The sequence below is a fragment of the Anoplophora glabripennis genome, unplaced genomic scaffold (genome assembly GCF_000390285.2).
Source record: "Anoplophora glabripennis isolate ALB-LARVAE unplaced genomic scaffold, Agla_2.0 scaffold72, whole genome shotgun sequence".
Taxonomy (NCBI): Eukaryota; Metazoa; Arthropoda; class Insecta; order Coleoptera; family Cerambycidae; genus Anoplophora; species Anoplophora glabripennis.
This window is the reverse complement of record NW_019416536.1, coordinates 1,572,872-1,584,973: the sequence shown is the minus strand read 5'-3', so window position 1 is coordinate 1,584,973 and position 12,102 is coordinate 1,572,872. Positions and strand designations below refer to the sequence as shown.

Here is a 12,102-nt window from a genome sequence, read left to right as displayed (position 1 = left end):
TTAACAAAATTTGCATGGGGATTATATTACTATATTTACTTATACAATGATGTTACTAAATACTACTTTTGTTTATATATCAGTCAAATTTATATAGGAGACTACTAGATGGCGACACGTTTATAGACTCCCTGTCACTCTTACTAATAGTGTAAATAAGGATGACTGGGATTTTATAAGAGATAGCCATAAGAGTAAATAAATTATTTATAGTATTTATTTACTCTTATGGAGATAGTCATCTAAGCGTGACTGGTTGTCTAACTATATTATATATAAACAAGGATACCATACAAGGAGCACGAATTCATACGGGAAAATTGACAAAATTTAACAGTCGAAATTACTTATAGTTTTTACCGCCAGGGTCACTAGTGTAGTCTCCAGGCGAGCTTAGATAGGAAACAACTAGATGGCGTGGCGACTCGTATAAAATCACTATCGCGCTGTCAATATTGATAGTTCTCGATGTTTCGCTTTTTATTTTAAATTTTGTACTAAAATTATACCTATAATATTTGTTCAACACTTTAATAATAATATAATTTGAGTGGTTACACCAGCTGTACATATTTTACATTTACAAATTAATTTTTTCGTCAGTAGTCAGTATCAGTGTTTATTTTTAAGCTGTACTTCTGCTATATCGTTTCTCTTATTCCAGTATGGGAAAATGTTAACAAATTCTAAAGGCTCCAGACCAGACAGAACATGTTTGACAGGAATTGATAGATTATGGCCCTTTTCTTTCGCATAATTACTTGCAGTTTCCTTTGCCAATTGTAACTCAATTTCAAATAACTCTGTACTACTTTCTGAAGTCTTCCATCCTTCCCATAACCAAATTTCTTTGCCGTTGTCCAACAAAAATAGTGCTAGAAAATTTAATGTAATAAAAAATAACTGGTAGAATCCACAGAAATTAATGGTGTAATCTCTAGACAAACATATTTACCTGGTTGATCAGCTGTGTACAGATGAGACTGCAAAAATGGAAACGCAGCTTTATGCCGTTTACTCCTTAATGGATATTCCACCTCGATGGCCAAAAAGTTTCCAGTAATGGAACTGAAATAGAAAAGTCGAGGGCTAAAATCTGCACTTGAGGAGAATCTGACGTAACTACTGGTTTGATCTCCAAGCAGTTTTAAAAATAAATCATCATATCCATCTTTCACTTCCACCGTTCCATAGTTTGCCCAGTGTTCGTTTCTTGTGTTCAATTTTATTTTACTTCCTATCTGTTGATGTTCACTTGGAACTGCCGCTCCGAACCAGTAGTACACCATATTTTCGCTTGTATTAAGTAGCAAAAAAATACCTCTACTCCGTAAACTTTCTTTCGAACAAGGCACTTCATATAAATGGATCTCACTGGGCAATTCACCGCGAACCATGAATAGTCTTTTTAGATTGGGATTGAATTTATCGTGTGTGCCATTAAATACAATTAGACGCTTGGAAAACATGTGGAAAAACAAGGCAGGTTCGCTCCACTGGCAAATTCGTTCTACGGCAGGATTTTTATCTTCTATTTCTGGTGGTAGAGGGGAATGTCCTTTTGAAGCGTTTTTGCCTTTCCAGTAGTAAAATAATGTGTCTTCATGAGTTGTGCCATCTGCAACGTATTCGAACTTCCACTGGAGTATATACGTTTCGGTATCATATAAAATTCCATGATTTGTATCCTCTACTTTTTGTAACTCATCACCAATAATTCTCCAGCAATTTAAAGCCTTGGTACTTTTTATATATGACTGATTTTTGTCGCCACCACCATCACCAATAATACCTCTTCCTACATTGTGAAAGTCAACAAAAAAACATGGATCTTCGTAGAAATTTTTAAGCATTTCTTTTACATTACAAGCGTTCATTTTGCTTCATTGAACTTCTTTATTTTTCTAATCGAATCATTGGATTAACTGGATAAATATAATAAGATAAAACATATCTTAAATAGCTATATTGCTTTTGTTAATTTAAATTAATGACAATTTTTTATTATCACAAATTTGTGAACAAAGATGAATTAAAACTGAAATAAAATATGTCCACATTTATGTGAGAAATGGGTTATGTTGATATGTTTATATTTCTTTCCTGAAATTCACTAATTCAAATTGATATTTTGGTTACTTTTGTTAGGCAACTCAATATACAGTAGGTAAGTAACAAGATTTACTTTTTATAATGCACTAAAAATCATTTCTAGTTGCTATAAGTAATAGTAATAATAAGTTTAGAAGAAAGCAGGAACCATTTCTATGGAATATGAAAAATAATAATTTATTCACAGAGGTGTCAAGACTGTCAAGGGGTCGTGCCCCCAAGACTTTATTTATTTATATAAAATACCTTACATACAGTACTAATTTGGAACACTTTTGTTTCTACATCTATTCAAACAAAAATGCGCTTACACATTCAATTGAACTTTACTAACCCTCGTGGCTACATTTACGAATAATTCAGTGGAGCTGTTACATTTTCTCAACCTTTCCAGTTTTACTGGTAGTAAAACTTGGTGGAAACTGAGGCATTCAACGTATACAGTGCATTTGTTCCTGCATTACTTAGGTATTAACTATCTCTGTGTAAAATTCTCTATAAGCCTAATTTGTTAAACATTTAACAGTTAGGCAGTGTAGTCTGCAATTACCTTCAACTCTTTTATTAGGAATAACATGTCAATTAATAGCACAATTTTTTTGTTATTATTTACTTAAATTTTTATAAATTTTTTAGTCGCTAATTTAAATCTTCAGAAAAACAGATGTCGCGTTCCCAATAAATGTTTTTGAAAATGTATATTAGGTAAATTTATAGTAGCCTTTGAAACCAATCCAGTTACACCGACGAAACAAATGACGATTTCTGTCAAGATCTGAACTGAACATTATCAATCTTGTACACGGCAGACCCTGCATGTATGTATAGTTTGAGTTTATTATTATGTCCTTGGTGTGTTTTTATTAGTGAAATCATTGTGATAATTAAAATGTGTTAGTGTAGAGTGTACAGCGTTCCACAAAAGCCTCTTGGTACTATTCACATTTTATGTCGATCTTTGATCTTTACCATGCCAGAATTTCTTTATTTGCTCTAAAAACGATATCTGTTAACTAACTTCCCTTTACTCGTAATGTTTTGTTATTCGCTGTAGTATTTTCAGTAGTTGTAAGAGGTGATTAGATGCATAACAGTGAAGCGGGTAAGTTTTTATAATTTAAATTTGCATTATTTGCATTAATTAAGTGTAGTCGACGAGTTTGGAGCAAGAACAGTTAAGAAGTCTATTTGTTTGTGTATAAAGTTTAAAATATTGAAAACACTATTTATAATAAGATTAATAGGTCTTATCCATAAGTATGTGGTTAGAAAAGTAACTATAAAAAAAGTAATCAATATAATATTAAAACCGTTGTTTTGAAAAAGATTTTGTAACAGTTTGGTAAAAAAATATAAAATATTTGGTATATATTGGTTTCACTGAAGTAGCAAAGCAAATCAATTATTCGATTAATCCAATTTCATAACTTATCCCGACCGACCGATTTTCCCGTTTGGTATTTTACGCAGTGACGTAATTTCCACATTGCTTGTTCTTAATTAATTTCCCTTTTGCAGCGTATTGGCGTAAAACGAATCCATAATGCACTTACTTATACTAGACGTAATTAAACCTAAAACTATGTGTGAATTTCGGGGAAAATAATAGCATTAGACCACCTGCCGAGAAATTACCAATAATAAATCAATACGGAGGGTGATTCATGTTGCACAGGATACCACCCCGAAAGTGATGAACACCAGCGACCTGCATCACGTTGGAACTATAATAACCCTAACCCAATCTTCCCCTGTCCATATATCCTCTCAAAAAGCAACATCCGCCAGTGCAGTAGGCCAAGGGGTCCAACTTTCACGCAAATAAAATAATTAGGTAGTCAATTAAATAACAGGATGTTTTAATAATAAATATATGTTTTCATGAGTGTGGGTAAGATATAGCCTGTAAATATATGTCGTATCTTAAATGTTATTGCTATTCAACACGTACTGGCGTACATCATTACTTTGTAATACTGGCAAGGAGTGACCTACTAATCCGTAGGTGTTGTGAAAGCATGTCTTGTTTTGGCACGAGATGAAATAATTTTTTTTTTAAAGATTAGTATGTCATTTTTCTTAATTCGTCTATGGTTTGCACTGGAGCCGTATAAACCAAATGTTTGAGGTGACCCCAAAGGAAAAAATCCAACGAATTTAAGTCGGGAGACCTCGGGGGCCAGAGTTAAGTGCCTCCTCGACCTATCCAGCGATTTGGGTAGATATTGTTCAAATATTCACGTGCAGCTAAACTGAAATNTCTTAATTCGTCTATGGTTTGCACTGGAGCCGTATAAACCAAATGTTTGAGGTGACCCCAAAGGAAAAAATCCAACGAATTTAAGTCGGGAGACCTCGGGGGCCAGAGTTAAGTGCCTCCTCGACCTATCCAGCGATTTGGGTAGATATTGTTCAAATATTCACGTGCAGCTAAACTGAAATCGGATGGAGCACCATCGTGCATAAAATACATTTGCAACCTTAATGGCAATGGGATGTCTTCCAAAAGTACGGGCAATTCAGCCTCAAGAAAACGGCGATAAACATCTCCAGTAAGCCTCGGTGGTAAAAAAAATGAGCCTATTAAGTGGTCCCCCACGATTCCGACCCATACATTAAGTGAAAACTGGTGTTGATGACGGCCTTCTAATATTGCGTTTGCGTTCTCGTCAGCCCATACATGATTATTATGGAAGTTCATTATGGCTTTTCTGGAAAAATTCGCCTCATCCGCGAATAGTACCTCTGCTAAAAATTGAGGATTTTCCCCAATTTTTTGTCGTATCCATCGACATAAATTTAATCTTAACAGAAAATCACTCGGTAAAAGTGCCTGAACCCGTTGGATGTGATAAGGGTATAAAAGATTCTTTTTTAAAATCTTGAAAACTGTAGAACGACTGCATTTAAGTTTCTAGCAATCTGTCTGGTACTTGTTGGAGTGTCCTCAATTTCATGAAGTACATCTTCCTCCAATTGTAGGGTTATTGTTGTGCGGGGCCCGTTTCCTGCGGTAAGTTGAAATAGATAAAATAAATCAAATTACGTCAGAAGACGTGTACCGTTTTTATGAACAAACATACCAAATTTCAAAAAATCGGAATTAGGGTTCTCCAGATAATAGTAAAAACCTTGATTTTCTCTAAATTTCAACATCCTGTATCTCCGAAATGAAGCATTTTCGGACATAGGTTTATCTGAACTTTCTTTCTTATTTTTGGTCAAGGAAACTCCCTCTAAATTTTTTCGCAATATTAATGGGACACCCTGTATGTCACCCACACTCGATAGACATACATATAACTAAATTATTTAGACCAGGGTAAAATAATTTTTGAAACCAAAAAAAATTATAGTAGGATGAAACCCATTGGAAAAGAAAGAGAATATAACAGAAATGAAAGGAAAAATAATTTACGGGCGATCTGAGGTCGGGAAGGGGAAGGGGGTGAGTTTTTAAGGGTAAAAAACGGTTTCCCTTGATTTCCGGAAAAACTACAAGTCTTATGGAAAAAAGTTAAATGGCAAAGTTGTAGGTAATAAAAAGATCTACAACTTTTGTATTTACACTTTTTTCACATAACCTCAAAATTTATGTGAAAAATTCAAATAACCAAGTTTTTGGTTTTTTATTTTTCTTTTTAAAAAAAAATTTTTTTTTCACGAAATTTGGTGAAAACTTACCTATTTATGTCCCAAACACGCTGTAATTTTTTTGATTTGAAATATTTATTTTTTCACCTTATTTTTACTTAATATCGAAAAAGCACCCTAATTTTCAATCGAAAATTCTCACGTCAAAATATCTGCTTTTTTAAAAACGTCGGTGGGCTTTTTCTTCGTTGAAATCTCTACTTTCTGATGGTGTAAAAAAAAATATACATTACTATGGTAAGTTTTCTCAGGAAATGCAAAGAAACGAAAGAAGATTCTACAACTTTCTCAAAATATTGTAGATGTCTTATTAAATATTAACTTTATTAACTTATTTGGTTGTTAATTATAATAGTATATTTCGACTTGTAATTTTTTTGTTTATCAATGTAACATGGAATCTTACGTTTTTCGAGTAATTAAAGTGTAAATTTTAATAAATAGCTCAAAATTGTACATAATGATTAGAAAAAAATTTTCGGATTCTAGTTCGTTTCTTTGCATTTCCTGAGAAAACTTACCATAGTAATGTATATATTTTTTTACACCATCAGAAAGTAGAGATTTCAACGAAGAAAAAGCCCACCGACGTTTTTAAAAAAGCAGATATTTTGACGTGAGAATTTTCGATTGAAAATTAGGGTGCTTTTTCGATATTAAGTAAAAATAAGGTGAAAAAATAAATATTTCAAATCAAAAAAATTACAGCGTGTTTGGGACATAAATAGGTAAGTTTTCACCAAATTTCGTGAAAAAAAAAATTTGTTTGTAAAAGATAAAAATAAAAAACCAAAAACTTGGTTATTTGAATTTTTCACATAAATTTTGAGGTTATGTGAAAAAAGTGTAAATACAAAAGTTGTAGATCTTTTTATTACCTACAACTTTGCCATTTAACTTTTTTCCATAAGACTTGTAGTTTTTCCGGAAATCAAGATAAACCGTTTTTTACCCTTAAAAACTCACCCCCTTCCCCTTCCCGACCTCAGATCGCCCGTAAATTATTTTTCTTTTCATTTCTGTTATATTTTCTTCCTTTTCCAATGGATTTCATCCTCCTATAATTTTTTTTCACTTTCTACCATTTTTGAAGGCTTAAGCACTGGTCTAGTTCTATGACATACTGACGAGAAATTAGTGAGTTTGAAACCCGAAAAATTTTTCCTTTGACTGGTTTCAAAATTTTCACGCTCCCAGCTCGCCCCCCTAGGAGTGTCCAGCGCGGTGCCCCTGGCCCTAGGGCACACGTTCTCCGTCTCCGGTTTTATGAAAACCAAATAAAACACTGTCATGCCCACTCTTGCTGTTTGACGGCGAAATTTAGGGGGTGATAATCGACTGAGCAAGGGGAAGAAGCGCACAGGACATCTCTTTTCGTTATTGCGGTGAGTAATGCCTCCCGGACCAACCGTTAAGATAATGTAATGCTATTGTGCATCCTGCCTTCTATTTCGGAATTATTAGCTCCGGGATCCGCACGTTCCTCGCACCAACAAAAACTACAACGTTTCTAAATCAAATCGGGCGTGCATAGAATTGTTCCAAAACAATAATTAATGCCTATAAATTAGCTACTGGATCCAAAACCTAGGCGTCGTTGGCAATGGAGGAAGCCTAAGTCGATATTTCTTTTTATTCGTTATTCAGTCTCGACGATAATGGCGGACAATGAGTTATTAGTATTTTCTGTTTAAATTTAATAAAGATAAAATCGAAGAAAATATTTATTTATGATCGTGACATTGGTTTCAGTGCTATAATTATACAGGGCGTCACACATTAATCAAGCCAGTGGCGGATCGTGACCGCTTCTACTGGCTGTTAAATTTATTCAAATAAATTGAGAAATGCTTTTAAAAATCCTACCCCACACGATGTCAAACAAAATTCTTCTATATCGTTTCAAAAAACATTTTTTTTTTAAATTTTACGAATTTATGTGAATTAGCATAATCCTTTATTTTAAATTTATAAAATATTTAATAATACATATACGGCTCTAAACATAAATCTCTACAATAAATGTAATTTAATTTCGCGAAAATATTCAATGCGAATGAATATGTTACTTAATTGAAATAAATGATGCAGGATATAGTATTTTGCGGTTATCAATTTCGTGTTATTTATATTGTATAATAATTCTATAACTATTCTACGTCACATATTGCACGTTATGGTAATATATATATATAATTTTTTTAAATTAAAATAGCCTTCGAATCGTTTTAACTTGCAGACTATACAGGGTGTGTCAAACTCGATAGTATGGGCCTACAGTATGAGGATACAAAAAATTTAATTAAAATTTGGGACACGTGGTGTTAAATGGGATGAGGTAAGCTCCATTTTCAATCGAAAGTATTATCTTTGGGATTTGACAGAAACGACTAATGACGTCATCAATTACATTTTTTCCAGAAACATACTCAATTTTTTTCCTTTTAAAAAGCTCTCTTTTTTCTAATAAACTTTTATTAGAGAAATTTTTTTGTATCACTTCCCGTTTAAAAGTTATAAGCAATATCGTCCTAAAGAATCTCAAGCTCAAGTCTCAATATTTAAATTTTTTGTATCCTCACAGTAGGCCCATACTATCGACTTTGAGACATCCTTTACTATTTGTAACATTCCGCTCATGGCACATTCTTTTAGATATATCTCCCTTACTATTAACTATAGAAACTATCAAAAATTATTTTATTGTAATTTGAAAAACGTGTTCTAATTATTCTATACAGCAAGGTTTTCTATTACATCTGAAAATATATTAGTCTGATAGTTGTAGCTGACATCTATTTAAAAACACCCAGTACTACAATAGGTTAAAAAACGCGCCCACTGTTGCAGCCCTCAGACATAATTTATCGAGATTATACATTCCGGATATTATATGTTCTTGTCTACTTTACGATGTAATTTTTAAAAAGTTAATAGGCTCTGTTCGGGCGGCCCTTAAAAATTAATGAAACCTGCAAAGCAAGATGATAAAGTTAACAACCCCCCTAGAGACAGGGTTTATGTAAAAATTTAATAAACTTGGCGATGCGTCGCCTTTCTCCATTTGCTTTAAGGACCGACCTCCTTAAATTAGGTTTCTACTCTCTTTCTACTATCATGACGTCGAGCAAATACATTTAGTCTATTGTTGGCTCAGACTCGCACAATGATATAAGTATGTAACCATTAGGGCATAATACCGGGACGGAATTTTTTTCTTTTCGTTGAATATGTCTGGAGGTTATAACATAAATCGTGATGATTGAACGAGTATGAAAGAATCCGTATTACAACAGTAAATTTTAAATTTTCTCATTGGACAAATTTTATTAACTTGTCTAAGAGAATGTCATTATTTTCATGTATTTAACAAGGCTCTTTTTGAGTGACGTCACATATTTAGGCAACCGCGCGCCATTATTCTATGGCTAGAAATTGGCCTCAATGATTTGGGATCGAGGGGGATTATCCCTCTTTATCCTGCCTCATCTCGTGTAGGCCTGGACAGCCTTCGTAGGTGGGCCCCATCCGTCGTCTACCCCGACCGCAAATGCGGCCGGTGTAGGCGCTTTGTGGGACCTCCTTTTGTCCTGGCTGGGCCCCGCCGGCTAGGGCCCTTTCTTCTGGCGCTCTTCTTGCTTCGCCGGCTCGTCTGTGTAAACCCCGGGGGTAGTGTCATGTTTATGTGTGGTATGGTTGGGTAGGGTAGTGCGGCTATGCAGCCTGGGATGCGCTTTGCTAAGGTGGCCCTTAGGCTAGCGCGGGAGGGGAGGGTTAAGGAGGGTATGGGGGGTGTGTGTGTGTGTGTGTGTGTGTGTCGTTGTCTTCGTTTCTTGATCCTGGCTGTCTCTGAAACAGAAAAGGTTAGCGGGCAGGGGGGGGGTCATTGGGGTGGTCACCCAGGGTCAAAAAGTTGGTGTCTAGGTCTTTTGTGTTTGTCGGTCACGTCGGGTACGTAGTCAACGGCTTGCCTGAGGAGGGGATTGTCATGTCTAGCGGCTACGTCAAATCGTTTCTCCGCGTTTTGTCTTATTGTCTGTGTAGCGTTTGTGTATTGTAAGTCTCGTAATATGTCAGTGTTTCTTACGTACCAGGGCGCGTCGGTGGCCGTGCGGAGGGCTATGTTTTCCACAGCCTGTAATGACTTTAAGTGGCTTTTTGCCGCGTGACCCCACGCCGTGGAGGCGTAGGTTAGCTGCGGTTGAAGTACCACCTTGATAAGCGTTCGCTTATTCCTTAAACTGAGGGTGTTTCCACCTTTGAGTAAGGGATAGAGCCTAGCCCTGGTGGTCTTCGCTCGCGCCACCGTCTCCACGATGTGCGGTTTCCACGTGAGACGCTGGTCCATCGTCACGCCCAGGTATCGTGTTTGTCGATTCCAGGAGATGGGTTCCTGGGATAGTGTCAGTCTGTCAAGGTTTTGTGGGATTTTTCGTTTGGTAAAAAGGATAGCCGAACTTTTGTTGGGATTAATTTTGACTTTCCACCTGTTGCACCAGGTTTCAAGTTGGTCTAAGGAGCTTTGGAGGAGGTAGACGGAATATCTAGGATCTACGGATTGGGATGTGATTGTCAGGTCGTCGGCGTATAAGTATATGTTGGTGTTGGGGGGATGTGGGATGTCGGAGTTGTAAATGGTGTATAGGTGTGGGGACAGGACGGTGCCCTGGGGGACACCGGCCTCCATGGGACGGGTGGTGGAAAGGGAATCTTGGATTTGGATGCGGAATTTTCGGTGGTGTAGGTAGGATTTTATGAGTTTGGTAAAGGATATGGGATATTGGTTGGTGAGCATTTTCATCAGTAGGCCTTCATGCCAAACCGTATCGAAGGCCTTTGCGACGTCCAGGAAGACAGCACCAGTGTACTGTCCCCTGTTGAAGGCCGCCGTGATGTGCTCGGTAAGGCGAAGGATTTGGAGTTCAGTGGAGTGATTGGGTCGGAAGGCGAACTGCTCGTCTGGAATGACTTGCAGTTCTTGGGAGTGGGTTCTTAGACGGGTTAGGATAATTTTTTCTACCACTTTGCTCATAGCCGGGAGCAGGCTAATGGGCCGGTAGTTGGATGGGATGGTGTGATCTTTGTTGGGTTTTGGGATAAGGATTATGTTTGCTGTTTTCCAGCGGGTAGGGAAGTGTCTTAGTCTGAGTGTCGCGTTTGTTATGTTTAGTAGGGCCATGAGGCCCTTGTGTGGTAGTCGTTTAAGTGTCGTGTTATGTATATTGTCGGGTCCGGGGGCTTTTCTGTTTTTAAGTCTGCGTATTGTCAGTCTTAGTTCGTCAGGTGTTGCGGGGGGGATTATGTCATTGTCTGGCTCTCTGTCGACGCGTCGGGCCGCGCGCTCAGCCACTATCTCGAATTCCTCGTCTTCGTCGGGCAGCTGAGGCAGTCTACACTGCAGTTCCAGGCTATCGGCGAAAGCCTCGGCCTTTTCCTGGTTCGTGTAAACCACCCCCACACTACCGTGGATTGGAGGAATTTTACGGCGAGCGGTCTGTCGCAGGGCCCTCTGCGTTTTCCAGAGGCTGTTGTCTTGTGGATCCAGCGACTCCAGGTGCCTAGCCCAGTTATCCTGGGCCAGTTCATCCAGAGCCGCCTTCACCCGTCTGTTAAGTACGTTTAAGTCATGTCTGTGTCGGGGGAGGCGGGTGCGGGTGGCAAGCCGTTTCGCACGTCGTCTGTCACGTATTAAGTTTTTTATGTCATCGGGGAGGGTGCCCCGGGGGTTTGTCAGTCGGGGGACAATAGTCTCCGTCGTAGTCTGAGTCAGGGCGTTTTTAATGTCAGTCTCAAGGGAGAGGATTGCCGCCTCCAGATCATGGGTGGTTTCGATGACTGGGAGCGCCATGTTTCCTTGCATTACTGTTCGGAAACGCTCCCAGTCAGTGAACCTCCTCGTGAAGGTGCCTTCATATCTCTGTCTTCGCCCCAGATCCAGAAATATTGGATTGTGGGCGGAAGACCCTTCGTATTGGGTGGATATTTGGGCATTTAACGGTATAGATTTTAAGAGGGCAATGTCGATAACGTCGGGGCGTCATACGGATCCATAATGTGTAGGTTCTGTCGGTCCGAGTATAGTCAAGTCGTCGTGTCTGTCTTGGTAATTCAGCAGGACATTTAGGCAACCCGCAACTATTTGTCATAGTTGAAATTGGACGGACCGAATCTGATCCTTCTGTGCTATTTACATAGATACTATAAAAAAGAACAACTTGAAATTAATTTATTTTTACAGGATTTAGAAGGATTTAAGAACAACCAACATGTGTTTCGTAAAATAGATACACTTACGCTTAAAACTTACAAAAAACGATATAAAAGAATATTCCTAAA

The 12,102-nt window shown here is 37.5% G+C and overlaps 1 protein-coding gene across 1 annotated transcript; it reads right to left on the bottom strand.

The window, feature by feature from the left end:
- Nucleotides 1-523: 523 nt before the first annotated feature.
- On the bottom strand, nt 524-2,034 carry LOC108909003 (supervillin-like). Its single transcript, XM_018713207.1, has 2 exons — nt 956-2,034; nt 524-875 (listed from the first exon to the last, which is right to left on the bottom strand). The coding sequence occupies exons 1-2, from the start codon at nt 1,875-1,877 to the stop codon at nt 613-615; spliced, it is 1,185 nt and encodes a 394-aa protein (XP_018568723.1). The 5' UTR covers nt 1,878-2,034; the 3' UTR covers nt 524-612.
- Between the last annotated feature and the right edge of the window lie 10,068 nt (nt 2,035-12,102).